This window comes from Zootoca vivipara, chromosome 4 (assembly GCF_965207765.1).
Source record: "Zootoca vivipara chromosome 4, rZooViv2.hap1.1, whole genome shotgun sequence".
NCBI lineage: Eukaryota > Metazoa > Chordata > Lepidosauria > Squamata > Lacertidae > Zootoca > Zootoca vivipara.
Genome location: NC_142587.1, coordinates 88,882,620 through 88,898,908, shown reverse-complemented (window position 1 = coordinate 88,898,908; position 16,289 = coordinate 88,882,620). Strand labels below are relative to the sequence as shown.

At 45.2% G+C, this 16,289-nt stretch overlaps 1 protein-coding gene across 5 annotated transcripts in view; it reads left to right on the top strand.

Annotated features, from left to right (window-relative positions):
• FAT3 (FAT atypical cadherin 3) overlaps positions 1-16,289 on the top strand; it is a 452,709-nt gene that overhangs the window by 410,204 nt on the left and 26,216 nt on the right. For all 5 annotated transcript variants that reach the window (XM_035116283.3, XM_035116282.3, XM_035116279.3 and 2 more), the window contains exons 20-21: positions 9,878-10,012; positions 10,769-10,926. In XM_035116283.3, coding sequence (XP_034972174.3) covers positions 9,878-10,012; positions 10,769-10,926 — 293 coding nt within the window. The remainder of the gene's footprint in view (positions 1-9,877; positions 10,013-10,768; positions 10,927-16,289) is intronic.

Genomic DNA, 16,289 nt, shown 5'->3' with positions numbered 1-16,289 from the left:
ACCTACATGCAATTTCTTAACCCCCTATGGCTACTAGGTGAGTGTATAAATCCAAGGCTACAGGTCTGATAAATAAATGTTCAGCTTGCAGCTCAAGAAAGCTGGAGCAAGGCTTGCACATTATTGAAATTTGTATTTTACTAGGAATGCTATTCCCACTGGCAGATGCCATGGTTATTCACTATTTATTCAGGCCAGCTGTGCAGCAGTTTTACCTAGTTTACCTTGATTAGCAAACTGAGTTATCAAAACACTGCGTAGTCCGAAAGACAGGAAAGCAAGGGTTTGGGCATCTCCAGGGGTTTGGAACTTTGATTCAGGTTGGATAGCATCCAGATATGTAGGTGGTTCAGTCCAAATATTTAGGCTACAATCCATAAAGTTTAATTTTTAAGTCTTGTGAACTAATCCCACCGACTGTAATGAATTTTTTCAGAAGCATGTTTACCCAGCCAGATGCCTCAGTGAGACTGGGTCCGGTGCTTTTGTTTCCCCACCCTGGCAATCAGTGTTAATGCTCATAAGGTAGGGCTTTCTCCTACATCCACAGAAGTAAACAAAATGTGACTTAAAATGTGTTCATCTATCCAGATGCAATTAAATCCTGCAGATCTTGCACATCATTGCTGTTGGTTATATTCCCTTTCAACCAGTGATTAATGGTGAAAGCTTTACTCAATAAATATTTCCTCCATGTCCGACACCTAGTTCCCCCCACCCCTCTTACGGGCATGCCCAGGCAGCCCAGGCAGTATTGTCTAGTTATGGTATTGTTTAACGTTGCTCTCCAGATGTCATTGGACTTTCAGGTCCCATCATCGCTGATCATGCTGACTGAAGCTATTGCAAGTTAGAGTCCTGACAAAATTGGGTCACAGACTCCCCAACCTCTGCTTTAGAGACTTGCGGTTTTGGTGGTTAAGAGTTTTCTTCTCCCACCAACAATTCTGAGAGCCATAGTTAGAAGGGAGCATTCATGGTGGTGGAAACTAAGGAGTCCGTAATGTGACATTGATGTAACCGTTCAGGAACTTTGCTGACACTGTAACACAGTATACAATATAGTTTAAATACCAGTTGTCACAAGTCAGTATTAGCATTGACAGAATGTCATTCTAAAGCGTGACAGCAGTTAGTTTTCCTGTCTGGAAAATAAAATATAAGATGCAACCGGGGCTAGGGCAGGGAGAGAAAGCAGTACTTTGGGTTTTCTCGTCTTATTTTCTAGCTTGACACTCTGAAAGAAGCGATCAGTAGCTTGAACCTTACACTCCACTACAACTCCAGTAATCTAATAATAAGCATCCAGTTTTGAAAAGTAATTGGTGTTCCTGTTCCTGCTGGTAGGCTGTGTCTGCACATGACATAATAGCCAAATCTCTTAATAATAATATTTAGCAAAAGGCACTTCCTAGGTGTTCAGAGCGCTTTGTATAGACTGCCTTAGTAGTAATCCTCACAACAGCCCAGCAGCATGGACCAGTGGTATTGAGTTTCTCCATCTTATCGTCGCCGTGAATATTCGGGGCTGAGCTGAGATTTCGTGCAGGGAGTTTACAGCTCACCCCACTGTATTGCACCAGCTCTGACATGGCATGGCGTGCAAAGAACAGGAGTGATCTACCTTTGGGTGATGTAGCAGCCACACCAGTTTTGGCGCCATGTAGATGCCGCCATCACGATAATAGCATTTGCTTACACATCAGTATGTATCCACGATGGTGGGTGGATTCTGCACTGCCCAGTTGAGCGTTAATGCATATCCAGGAAAATGGATACATGGAGTCATCACTGTGTTGCCAGGCAGCTATTTCCTTACTAGCAAAGGTGAAGTTTTCTAGAGTCGCTCCAGTTCCAGCTAGATTTCACAGCCCCGCAGGGATAACATGTTTTGACCACAGTTTATTGGCACTTTGCTATTTTAACAGCACCATTCTCTGGTTTTAGTGTGTAGTGCTCATGGACCTTTTCTGTGCCGCTTCTTCACGTTTGCCTTGTGTCCAGTTTCCTCCGTTTTCACAGTTCCAAATCATGTACCGGTACCTGCGTGGAAAGCAATCTACACCATGTGCATTCATATGATCTTATTTGTAATGGTAGCCAGCGCCCAATCCATGTCAAACTGATTTTAAAAAAAACTACACAACTTTCCGCAGACATCTGAAGGCAGCCCTGTATCGGGAAGTTCTTCATGTTTGACATTTTGCTGTGTTTTTGTTATGTTGGAAGACACTCAGTTGGAAAACTGGGGCAACCCAGTCAAATGGGTGGGTATAAGTAATAAATGATGATTATGATGGATCATTCAGATGAACCACTTGGTTGTTCAGTTGGTGGTGACCATAGTGATCACCACCATGGAAAAGATGTCAAAAAGACAACACCTGAATCTGCAAGTATTGTCAGGGTTGATCCCATTCCAGCACATTGTACTAGCTCAAAGATTTTAGGGACATATTTGCAACCTGCATATATTCCCATTTGATATTTGAATTTAATTCCATTTTTCAAACACATAAAAATATACACAGCAATCGAACATAAATATGTGTAGACTGGTGGATAAACTTAAAAGCATAGCACAATAAATAAATGAGTTATACCTGGGCCTTATTTTGCCAGACCCTAACCCTGCTAAAAAGATTCCATCCCAACAAATAAAATAATTGGGTGACAGCCAGCCAAGTCCTACTCAGAGCAGACCTACTGATGTCAGTGGGTCTACTCTGAGTAGGACCACTCATTAGATATCACTGAGGTCCTGTACCGAGGGCCTTCTGGTGGTTCCCTCGTTGCGAGCAGCCAAGTTGCAGGGAACCAGGCAGAGGGCCTTCTCGGTGGTGGCGCCCACCCTGTGGAACGCCCTCCCATCAGATGTCAAAGAGAAAAACAGCTACCAGATTTTTAGAAGACATCTGAAGGCAGCCCTGTTTAGGGAGGCTTTTAATGTTTAATAGATTATTTTATTTCTTTTTTTCTGTTGGAAGCCGCCCAGAGTGGCTGGGGAAACCCAGCCAGATGGGCAGGATATAAATAATAAATTATTATTATTATTATTATTATTATTATTATTATTATTATTATTATTATCCCAGCTTAACCTCACAGCAAACCTTGGGGTAGCTTAAGCTGAGAAATAGTGACTTGCCTACTGGGGTGTGGTGAGCTCTGTGGCCACGCAGGAATTCGACCCCCTCACCTCTCCAATCCAAGATGAAGTTGAATCTACCCAGTGCACTACACTTGCTCTCCAACTATTTGTCACATTTATTCATTTCTAAAATCAGATGGATCCATCCCATCATATTAAAGAGACTTGATACAATGGCCGGCCCTCTGCTTTATATCTGTAGTCCAGAAGAACAATCCTGTTCCTGTCGCTGTTCCTGCAGGGGAGTGCCATCTATTTATTTTGGGGTTGCCTAGAGATTGTATATTTGTTGGTTCTAATTGCGGGAAGAAACAAAGAACAGCCGGGGGGGGGGGGGGATGCTGGACTTCAGAGCAGAGACTCTAGCCTGGGCTATAATTCCCCAAAGGTGGATAATGTCCTCGTGAGTGCTTTAGTGGCTTTTGGTCCCTGCCATTATGAAATCACCCTGAAAATGCATGTTAGCCGGGAGCAAGGCAATAAGACAAGATTTGTAGCTTGGGGCCCTTATAAGCCACAAAGGCGGACATAAAGAACCCTCTCCAGGGCTTCAATATTTTAAAAGTTTTGTGACAGCTATAAAATTCACCTACAGAAGCTTGAATAAAAAGTGGAAATGCCTGCAGTTTATCTGTCAGGAGCACTCTTACAGTTTGATGGGAACTCTGGCTTGAGCTGAATAGTGGCTTTGTGCAAGGACTAGGCGGCGGTGCCAGAGCTGAAGCAACATCACAGTACTGGCAGAACGGGATGGAGCCATCCGAATGGCGCAGAACACCTTCTGACGATTAAAAATAAGAAAAGAAAAGAATCAGAAAGAAGCACACGATAGCACTAGAATTGTGGCTCCTGGCATTTACACTTCGGTGCCCTTTTCCTTTTGCCCCACAGTGCTGCGGTCGTGGCAGAGGCATGGGGTAACTGCAGATTTAATGAAACGCTTAGTTCTGCGATCGCATCCTAGCACCAGCTCGTTGTGCGTAAGCTGGGACTAGCTTGCTGAAAAGGGCCAAAATGCACATCCAACCCTGCAGCAGAGCACACATTTTAGATGCAGATTTTATTTATTACGTTCGTTTAGCAGATTTTATATCCCCCGCCAGTTTAGGGGAGGCCAATCAGCTTCCTAGCTAGGCAGGGTTGCTCTACAGCATGGGTTCCCAAACTTGGGTCTCCAGCTGTTTTTGGAGTACAGTTCCTATCATTGCTAACCACAGGTCCTGATAGCTAGGAATGATGGGAGTTGCAGTCCAGAAATAGCTGGAGACCCAAGTTTGGGAAACCCTGCTCTGCCGCCTACAAGACATCACAGCCCTGGGAACAATTCTACCTTAGTGGCTCGCCACTCATTCCAGCCCTGGTAGCTCCTGCCAAAGGGTACGTCTGCCGCTGGGCAGCTGATAAATGGATCTGTTTCATGTCGACTCAGTTCAGCAACCTAAATGCCACTTGCTTCCTTGGATAATCAGGAGGCTCATCACAAAAGTGTCTGAAAATAGCCACCTTGAGCATCTCAACCAACTACAGAAACCCTTTTTTCCAGTCACATGCCTTTATGAAATACCCACGTGCATCTCTGGCTGATTGAGGGTTTATGACCCATTTGTAGTTCAGCCAAAGCATCGGTGGGTTTCTTTGGGGTGCTTTTTGGCTAGCGTTGTGGTTCACTTGGGGTCTTGTTACTGTAGGATCTGAAGGCCTCTGCCATCACAGAGATTACCTGAGACAGTTTGCCTGCACACCTGTCAGTTTATATGAACTTTATAGCTCAGGCCCACACACCTTGTGCCTCATCAAACAGAACACAGCCCGTGAGCTGTGAGTGAAAGCCCAGCAAGAGTTTGACATCGCACACCCACACGCTGCTGTCTGTGCTGCCTGCCTAGGCCCGGAATGCCCCGGCGCATGGCTGGTGAGCTGTGTTTGGCTTGCTGGGTCATAGAGGCCTGTCGCATTAAATTATAAGCTTCTTCCCACATGTCTCTGGGCTTCATGGGGAGTTTATCCTGCCTGGAGTAGGAATCGGCTGAAACATGGCAAAGATTGATTACAAGTCAGTGTATTGATTTTATTGCTTGGTGTCAGAGATTTCACTGGAGGTTAAAAGGTTGTGAAAACATGCAGTGCCTTGTTCCACACTCTCAGCAGGGTTGTCTTCCAACAAGCTTATGTATATTCATGAGTCCTGCAGCTTTTTTGCCCAAGTGACTTGTCTATCTGTCAGCCGCGGAGAGGCTTGTTGAAAATTATCGCCTGACATGACATAAAATTTAATTGTGTTCTGAGGACAAATAACCTGTGCATACAGATCTCTGCGCAAGTGCCTAGGCGATGCATGGATACATTGAAAGAGCCAGTGGAATCGGATGGACAATTGGGAACTCCAGAAGATATTATTTCAACTGCTCTGCAATTTTTAGCAGAGCCTTACATCACTGCAGCCAAGTTATCCACTCATTTTAAAATACACATTAAAACAAACCAAAATAGTGAGAGTAAGGATTTCCTCCAGCCCTGAAAGAGAACCCATGGTTTTTAACCATGTGCTGCTGGTGGTGTTTGAAAGAAGCAAGCAGGATAGGAAGAAAAGAACCTTGAAATGAGAATGTGAAATAACAGGATAAAATGATTCCATGACTGCCGTGATATGTGCTCAAGGTGTGAAAAGCTTCACCTGCTGATTTTTTGCAACTCAAGCCGGTTTGAATTTATTTATTGCGGTCAGAGACCAGCTTGTGAAACACAAATGGAACTACAATCCTAAAAGTAAAACAAACATTTAAAACAATATACAGTGGTACCTCTACTTACGAATTTAATGCGTTCCGAATGTACATTTGTAAGTCGAAAAAAATTGTAAGTCGAATCCCATAGGAATGCATTAGGAGAAAAAATTCGTAAGTAGAAGCAACCCTATCTAAAAATTCGTAATTAGAAAAAATCCTATCTAAACCGCATCCAAGATGGCGGGCGGAGCTCCATTCGTAAGTAGAACCATTCGTAAGTAGAGGTACAGGACTGAATTTTAAGTTTAAAAATGTGGTAGGCATATAAACACATTAAAACTTTTAGATAGACTACCATAGATAAATGACCCTGAGTCACCCGTACATCCGATTTTGGGAATTTTCTTAACAAAATAGTTTGAATGGGTGGGGGGGGAGGTCTGCGCCTACAGATCTGTGTGCAGAATCTGGCGACTGTCCGGGTCGTCTTGTGATCTTTGCCTAACAGAAGAAGATTGAATTATTGCTTTACTGGGAGGTCAGCAAGCCTCATCAATGGTTTCTCTACGTGCCTCGTTGTAAAAGGGACATCTAAAAAATATGTGTTCAGAGCTTCCTATATCCCCCAATGGGCAAGCACAAAGTCTCTGGGCATATGGGACTTTTTTAAAGGATCCTTCCAAGACTCCCGAGGCTTGAGGCAAATTAATCTACTGTAGGTGTTAAAGCAGGGAAGAGGAGAGCTCAGCTGGTTTAGGCATGTCCTTTTGCTGAAGTTCTAGGTCTGCCCTGGAGGTTCAGGGCACGGGAGTAGAAGGCCACTAGGCGCTGGATGATACCCGTCGCCAAATCTGGTGCTGTCTCTGCCTCGTTATCTGACATCAACACACGGCATCTGCATGTAAAAGTCAATGTGCATAGGCCCCCTTCAAACAGCGACTTCCCCAGGTTTTGTTTACCAAAAGCAGTGTGCTGTCCATTCCCATGTGTCTTAAGAGTTTTGCCCAAATAAGCTCTGTTCATTATGCCCGTGGGGTAATGGGCACTTATGGGATAGATCTGTGGGTTTATCTGGTTTGATCCAGCTGACTGCTTGCTGCCTTACCTGTTCTTTGATTGGATTTGGTGGCAGGGAAAACGGGTCAGCATAGATTGCAAAAAGGAGAGATTATTTATTTAAATTGGATCTAAAAAATACTCCACGAAATTCTTTGGTGTCACTTGGGACTGTCAAACCCTCAACACACCTCAGAAAACCTTACTTACTCCGTGCCTGCTGACTTGGGTGCCTCCTTGACAAGCCGGTTTAACAGCAGGTGTGGAGAACCCGTGGCCCTCCGGATGCCGTGGGTTCCAACACCCATCAGCCCCAGCTGGATGGCCAGCGGTGAAGGATGATGGGAGTTGTAGTCTAGAAACACCTGAATGGCCACAGGTTGCCTCCCCCTGTGCTGTAGACACAGGAGCAGCCTGGCAATCCTACCTGCCACCAGCACCCCCTGAGCCAAATAGGGTCTCCTGAACTGGTGATATTTGGCCCCACAATGGCCAACTCCAAATGCAAAAGAGGGGTGAAGATATTGGGGGGGGGGTGCAATGGAAGGTGAATATATACTCCATGGGAGGGGACAGGATGTTGGGGCATTTTCCATTTCAGATTCATCCTTTGGCCGTACAGCTTGCTTGTCAAGGTATTTTTGTTGTTAGCATGCAAGCCTAAGTAATGTGAAGGTGTCCTACACAGTGCTGTGAACTTAAGACCAAGCCTGGTATAAGATTTTTCCATTGTGGCTCGTATATTCCCATATTGCGCTCAGCACTGTGCATTGTTTGTAAGAATTCCCACGCATCGTTTTGCACGGCGGTGGCAAGGCAGGGCCCTTCAAGCTGTTTGATTCCTTCAAGACCTAGCAAGCAAATATTTGACAAAGTGAGAGGAGCGCCCGTAAAGATTAAATTGACCGCAATGCACTGTAGATCAAGTGCAGGCATTTACGGTTGCTGCTGTATTTGTAGGCAGGCTGTGTCCACTTAGAAACCTACAGTAATAATTTTTCTGTTTCCAGGAAAAGACCTACGATGTGAAGTAATTGGAGCTATGCCTCGAGCAAACCCATGCTTCCCTTGTAGTGAAGTGCGTTAGGGACTCACTGTCTGTGATAACTACAAGGAGTGTTTGCCCCCATACAAGTTCACTGTGTCCTTTATACTCTGTAAATAAGACTTGGGAGCCAAATAAATGAGATGGTCAGAGAATGCTGATTTGACTGAGACTAACAGAGATTGCTTTAATCGCAACAGGAAGGAGTTGTTCCTCCTGACTTTGTTTTAGGATACCACACATGCACATACAGTACCATGTTTAGATATTATAGACAGATAAACAGACAGACAGACACATTTAACTGTGGATCAAGCTATGATTAGAAGGAGAATTGAAGCCAAAATTTTGCAGGAGAACATGGTCGTTTTGAAAACAGAACTTTCAAGGTTGCACCATGCCCTCCGCACATACTTTTGTGCTGTTTTTCTTATTTTACAGCCTTGATCAGCTAATGGTTCAGAGCCTTTTCTCCTCAAAATTCCACATTCTTGCCAACCACATGGTATCAGTGTTCACATAGCCAACCTGTTGATATAATGCTTCCATCTTATCAATCATATTTGGCTTCGTGACAGTGCCCCATAGCTTCAGACTCAGTTGAATGGCAACGCCAGTTCAGAGTGAGGGCAATAAATAATTGCTGTCACTCAAAATTAGTGGGGTTTTTTTTTGGGGGGAACCACAATGCAGACACTTGCCCCTGGCACAATCCTCCCTGAAAGATCTCTGAAAGGAACCATATTTTTTGGGAGTCGAAAGTATTTGCAAAAAGAAATGTCCTTCCATTTGGGCACAGTTTTGGATAGAATGAGATTTGCAAGCTGTGTTTTCAGATGGCCATGATTAGCAAAAACACTGATAAAAGCACAACACTGCATCATGGATGGTTCCAAAGAGGGAAGGACATAGAAATTCATCCAGAAGAGAGGAGGAAGGAGGGGAAAGTTGCTCACAAGGCTGAAGAAGTGGAGTAGGTGATCCCACAGGCATGCATCTCAGGGATGCTCCTGCTGCAAGATTTCTTGCAAGAGTTGGATTAGCTAACATCCAAGGTCCCGTCTGTAATAAGTGGGCCCTAAGACCCTGAATCCCACTCCTTAAAATAAAATCTGAACAAAATTGGTGAAGCAGTAAAGAGTTTATTTAGTGCAATACATTCTTGCAAGATCGGGTGTCCAAAGTAGGCACACCCCAGCTTTGGCAAAGCATAAGCTTATACTCCCTATACCTGAAGCGCAGGTTCCCTCCCTTGTCTCCCTATTGGCTGGGTACTACAAGGTTTACAGCCTATCATGACCACCTAATTTCCCTACTATCATTCCCACCCCTGTTTAAATCTCCCATTACTCTGATTTCAGAGCCCCTCTAGCCTTATTTATTATTTCCCTTATTTGGTCTATATTCCTATGCAGTTACTTGCTAAGCAAAGCAAAAATAACCACATCTTGACCACAAGTTCTAAACATCTCCAGTTATGAGAAGTGAGTCAAGTCCTAGGCTGCAGGTGTCTGTCGATAACTGTTATGACCTCATTCTGGCCACACACTCTAAAGCAGGCATCCCCAAACTGCGGCCCTCCAGATGTTTTGTCCTACAACTCCCATGATCCCTAGCTAACAGGACCAGTGGTCGGGGAAGATGGGAATTGTAGTCCAAAACATCTGGAGGGCCGAAGTTTGGGGATGCCTGCTCTAAAGCTTTCTAGTTATCGGATGCAAATCAATCTGAACTGCTAACGTCTGTCTAGCTTGTTGCATTTGTGGTTTATGTGAAAAAGCAGCACCCCCATTCCTCACATCATCTAACTCTTAAAATTCTGTAATTCCTCCAAAGAAGGTTTTTACTTTATGTGATGGATAACGTAGCAGTGTCTGTTTTCTTCTCGATTTGCAACAGGAGGATTGTGTCCAGGCTCTAGTGATCCCTGCACAGAGAAACCATGTCCTGGAGATATGCAATGTGTGGGCTATGAGATCAACCGGAGGCCATTCATCTGCCAGTGCCCTCCTGGAAAGCTCGGGGAGTGCTCAGGTACACACTCTGTTCTGTCGGGTATCACCCAAACCATCTTGGTTATTCATTGTAGAAGTTCAATGTGGGTGAAAAGAGGGTTGGGGCAGCACTGCGCTTTACTGCTTTTCCAAGCTGGCTCTTGAGTCAGCCAGACTTTGCAAATGCAGTGTTTTTGCTGGGCCTGATGGGAGTTTTAGTCCAAATCCATTGGCCAGGTTGACAAAAGTCCATCAGAACGCATGGCTGGTAGGCTGTATTTAGCTTGGTGGAACAACAAGTTGTACAGGGCTTCCCCCATGTACCACGAGCGCAGCAACAGCGCTAAAATAATAATAATAAATTGTTATCTGGTTTGTTCACTACAAATAGACCCGATCGCATTTTATGCATGGTAGTAATTCCTATCAAGAAACAACATTTCCCCCCTTATTAGTGAATTAATCTTCCTTAACGTAAGGTGCGTGTACAAGAGGGACAAGTTTTTAATCTGTCAGAAGATGGGCTCTTCTTTTTTAAAAAAGATTCTCCCTTATCAGCCTTGTTAACCGTGCATCTTCCTTAATTAACTTTTTTTTTCCTTTGGCAAGCTGTACGATAATCTCCCAAGTCTTATTTCAAAATGTAAAAAGTGTGTGTGTGTGTGTGTGTGTGTGTATGTGTATGTGTGTGTGTGTGTGTGTGTGTGTATATATATATATATATATATATATATATATATATATATATATATATAGTCTCTCTTTTTTTGCCTCTTCTCCAAATGGTTTATTTCAGGACACACTTCCCTTAGCTTTGCTGGGAATAGTTACATCAAATACCGGGTTTCTGAAAATAGCAAGAAGGAGGAATTCAAGTTGGCGCTGCGTCTGCGGACTCTGCAAAGCAACGGGATTATAATGTACACCAGAGCAAATCCCTGTATAATTCTGAAGGTAATTAAAATAAGTTTATCTTTCCCCGCAGTTATTTTTCTTGATTATACGCTTCCCTCTCTTTTGGGCTCCCACTGCTGGGAATGCTGCTCCCATTTTTAGCTGTGGATGCAGAAACTTCGGCGCTCTCGGGGCTTTTCTTTCTTTAGGATAATGAGGAACGAAACCGCAGCTTCAGCAACAACGAGGGAACTGTCTCATTGTTTCTGATAGTCATGTTTCTATTGAGGGGGAAATGCTCCTGGGGGTGTAATAGGCTGTAGCAAGCCCAGGCAACTTATTCCAGCAATGACTGTCAAAGCTGCCCTTAGTTACACAGGAAGCTGCCTTTATACCAAGTCGCACCATTGGTCGACCTAGGTCAGTATTGTCCACACTTTTCAAGGATTGACAGAAGACCTGGGGATTGAACCTGGGACCCTATACAAGGCAACCAGATACCCTACCACTGAGCTACATTCCTTCCCCGAGGTTTGATCACCTATGGCAGCAGTTCCTTATTAGCTAAGCACTGTGGATCCCCTGCTTTTCAAAAGCCAAAGCCAACTTTTGAAAAGGTTGATATCTCTGCTGTACTTTTTGTTGTGCAAATGGTGCCACCATACCCTCCAACATGTCCCAGCGCAAAAACGGGGGCGCATGTATTCTGGGCCCGCTCAAGAGTGAGTGATAAAACCATAGAATTGCAAAGGACCCCATGAATCCTCTATTCCAACTCCCTGCAATGCGCCCATATGCGGATCAAACCCACAACCTTGGCTTTATCAACACCATGCTCAAACTAACTGAGCTCACATGAGAGCAGAGCCCAAAAAAACTGGATGCCCTGGACAGTAGACGGGAACCAGGCAGAGGGCCTTCTCAGAACTGGTGCCCACCCTGTGGAACACCCATCAAATGTCAAGGAAATAAACAGCCATTTAAGTTTTAGAAGACATCTGAAGGCAGCCCTATACAGTCGTACCTTGGATCTTGAACACCTTGTGGTTCCCAAACAAATCAGCTCCCGAACAATCGAAACCCGAAAGTGAATGTTCCAGTTTTCAAATGGTTTTCAGAAGCCGAACGTCCAGTGCAGCTTCCGATTGGCTGCAGGAGCTTCCTGCAGCCAATCAGAAGCTGCGGTCTGGTTTTCGAACGTTTTGGAAGTCAAACGGACTTCCAGAACGGATTCTGTTCGACTTCCAAGGTACATCTGTATAGGGAAGCTTTTAAAGTTTGATGTCTTAATGTGTTATTAATATTTTGTCAGGAGCCGCCCACAGTGGCTGGCCCAACGCAGTCAGGTGGGCAGCTTGTAAATAATAAAATCATCATCATTCCTGCTAAAATAATAACAACAATGGTGTTGGGGAACTGCAAGGAGGTGGCTGCAAGGAAAAGAGCATTTCACTCCTTTTTGCTATTAAAGTCAGAATTCCCACCTCCCTTTTTCCATGTGATCAGACCAGTCCCATTTTCCTGCATATGGATTAGTTGCAGTTAATCTAGTTCAGTGAAATGCCTCTCCCTTCTGCCCCAGTTTTTCTACCTAAAAAGCATGGTGGAGCAATTCTGAGAGCCCGTTTGCACAGAGCTTCAGAACTCTGGATCTTCATCCGACAGTGCAGGGCTAGCAGAACCTGTGTTTTCATGTGGGAGCCAGAATGCATGAAAAAAATCTTTGTTTCTCTGTCCTTGGCATCAGAGGCACTGGGTAATGTATATGTGGCCTCGCCGAGTAAAATTCAATACTGAAAATTGTGAGGCTGCCATACGTTACCCCCGTGAAGAGTCGCCTGAAACTCCCATTGCTTCAGCTACAAGAAGCCTTGGACGTGATCCCAGGTGCGGCAGGAGCTGGAGAAAGTAATATTTTAATTAAACCTAACATTTCACCCAAATGAACCTGAAATGCAATCCCGCTAACTAAATATTCCCCTGGATGGATGGGCAGACACCGTTTTGTATTCATGAGCTGTGACTGCAGATGGACTTTGCAAGTCTAGGGAGGTCCCAAAAGGACCGTTTGATGGTTTCATTGCCTGTGTTGATATGCAGAAATGGATGACATCCAAGCACCTTATCCAGGCTAATATTCTAAAATGATATACGATGCCCATTCATCTCGCTTTGCTTATTTGGGGAAGCCGTTCAAGCGTGCCAATTTGTATATCCCCTTAGTGGTTGCTTCATACTCTGCTGCTTGGTCAGGATAATGAGGTTTTATGTGGATGCACATCTAGGTATATCAGGGGAGGGGAATTTTCCCCAGCTTTCTGGTGCCCATATATCTGTAGTAGCTATCGCCCCAGCAGCTGCAGCCAGACATACCACCCCCCTCCGTCTAGGCAGCCAAGACATATTGCTACATTTCAAGGGCATATTCTAGTCAGGTTGAATCTCTTGAGGAAAGCAGGTGAGTGGCGTGATGTCATGGACTGGCTGGATGCAGAGGAGTGGTGGTGGGACGATGATGAGGGGTCAGAAGGAAAAGACTGGGACGAAGAGGAGTCAGAAGCTGAAGAGGTAACAGGGTTTAGTGGGCAGGAAGAGGCTGGGGCAGAGAGCAGTCCAGACTCAGAAGCAGAAGAGGCTGGAGAGGAGGGGGAGGGCCAAGAGACAGAGATGAGACATGCACCTCAGCATAGTCTCAGATTGCTTGGGAAGGACCCAGAGGAGGAGGAGGCTTAGGCAACTGTGGGAAGGCGGGGGCCTTTAGCCCCCCACAACTGCCTCATTGGGGCAAGTTCTGCCATGAAGAGTTGCTATGCTCACTAGGCCTGTGGGTTTTTTTTAAAATAAAAAGTTAACTTCACTTACGGCAAGTGAGTTATTACTGGCCTGCTTCTGGCACCCAGGTATCCTGGGCAGAGTCTCAAGGGCCATATATGGAGGCCCTGAGGGCCATATTTGGCCCCCAGGTTTGTGGTTCCCCACACCTGGTGCTTACATAGTGCTTGCCCCACCTCTTAGTCTTCAACCCCCACCCCCACCCCCAGAAAAAAATTATATGGACCCAGAACAGTGCAACAAACAGAAAGTGGGGGTTCCTAAATATTTATTTGCAAGAGTAGTTGAGACAGCAAATACACCAGGCAACAAACAGTGGAAGAACGGCAAAAAAGGAGGGAGAATGCTGGTAGGTATAGCTGTCTCCAAGTAGCCTCTCAGAATTCTCTAGCCTATTGGTTTGGAGTGACCACTTCACAAAATTTATCCAGGGAAAGGAGAAATTCTCAAGAGTGTGGCACTCCATTAGCAGCAGCAGTAGCACAGCTTCTTCTTTTTTATCCTCTAAGGTGTTTGGGTGTTTGCAGGTTGTGTTGCAGGCAGTTGTGTGAGTACCAGTTTGCTGAGAACCGCAGCGGCTGAAAACCAGTTGCTGATAATCACTGCAGTATCTGGGTTCTATTTAAAGACTTCCCCTAGGCATCTAGTTGGTCACTGTGAGAACAGAATCCTGGACTAGATAGGCTTTTGTTCTGATCTAGCTAAGCTCTTCTTACTCGCTTGCGTTCTTAAATGGCTCTCTTGCAACTGTGGCTAGGGACAATGGCGGTGTTGAGACGGGAATGATACTGCTTTTGGCACCTGTGGTATTTCCTTCCCACTCTTTTTTTCTAATGAAACCTTCATTGCAAGGTAAGGTAAAGGTAAAGGGACCCCTGACCGTTAGGTGCAGTCGCGGACGACTCTGGGGTTGCTGCGCTCATCTCGCTTTATTGGCCGAGGAGCCGGCGTACAGCTTCCAGGTCATGTGGCCAGCATGACTAAGCCGCTTCTGGCGAAACCAAAGCAGTGCACAGAAACGTCGTTTACCTTCCCGCCGGAGTGGTACCTATTTATCTACTTGCACTTTGACACACTTTCAAACTGCTAGGTTGGCAGGAGCAGGGACTGAGCAACAGGAGCTCACCCCGTTGCGGGGATTCGAACCGCCGACCTTCTGATCGGCAAGCCCTAGGCTCTGGTTTAACCCAAACCCTGCAAGCCTGCTTGAAGGGAGGCAGCACCACCATCACAGGAAACAGGGTCTCTCCCATATTGCCTTTGCTGCTCTTAAGGACCATAAACTGTTTCCAGGCTGCAAGTTGCATCAGCAGACAGCTATCCTGGCCAGGAACGGTGGTGTCCTCAGCGCTGCCGTCCACCCTTGAACCTGCCACAGGCTTTCCTCATTCTTCTTATTTATGAACCACTTAAAAATTCTATTTTGTACTGCATGAAGGATGAAATAGGCAGAATGGCTGCCAGAACGGTTTACAATCTAGCAGATGTGGCATAAAAGGGATGGGATGGTAAGGGAAGAAGAGGACATGAAAACACAGAGGGTTCTGGTAGATTTGCATAATGGCCAGGTGGAAAGGCAGCTGATGTGCTTCTTCGCGTACAGGTTGCAATCTGTTCCCTCGGCATTCAGCAAAGCCTCAAGTCCCTCTTTGTCTGCTTGCTTTTGGGTTTGTCCTCGGCTGCCAGCTGTGTGGGAGTATCACATATGTAGGTTCAACCTCATTTTTCCTCTCCTAAGACAGAACCTGAGGTCTGCTTGAAATGCTTATTGGGCAGGTGCTGCAAATTCTGTGATGGAGGAGAAAGGGCATGCCCACCCCCACTTCTGCCATGCTCTTGAGATATGCTCTTTGCACCCACAAAACCTTTTAGTCTCCTCCACACACACAGTACCCTTGGTCACAAGGTGATGAGAGCAATTGCCTTTTTCTCCCTTGAGAAGTACATAGACCTGAAAAAGGAAATTGGAAAAAGCAACACTCTATCCCACTTCCTTTTTCACCTCTATCTGCCCATCAAAGGTTTGGGTTAATTCTACTAGATGTGACCCATTGGGAAAGCGACATACACTGTGTACCTTTCCTTTTACAGTGGTACCTCGGTTTATGAACACAATTGGTTCCGGAAGTCTGTTCATAAACTGAAGCGTTCATAAACTGAAGCGAACTTTCCCATTGAAAGTAATGGAAAGTGGATTAATCCGCTCCAGACGGGTCCGCGGAGTACTCAACCTGAAGCGTACTTAACCCAAAGCATGGGCGTAATTGGTTCCGGAAGTCTGTTCATAAACTGAAGCGTTCATAAACTGAAGCGAACTTTCCCATTGAAAGTAATGGAAAGTGAATTAATCCGTTCCAGACACTTATTGGACCAGTGCTGCATGGCAGCCCATATACACTGTTCTTCTCCAAATCGAAAATTCGTAAACCGAGGTGTTCGTAAACTGAGGTTCCACTGTAATGTCTTTACAGTGGGGTGCTGAACCAGGAGTGGGTGGAGGTGAACTCACAGCACTCAGTCACAAATCCAAATGGGCCCATGAGCTTAAAAGGGTGGGCATACATGACACATTGCAAGCTGCTCCATACAAA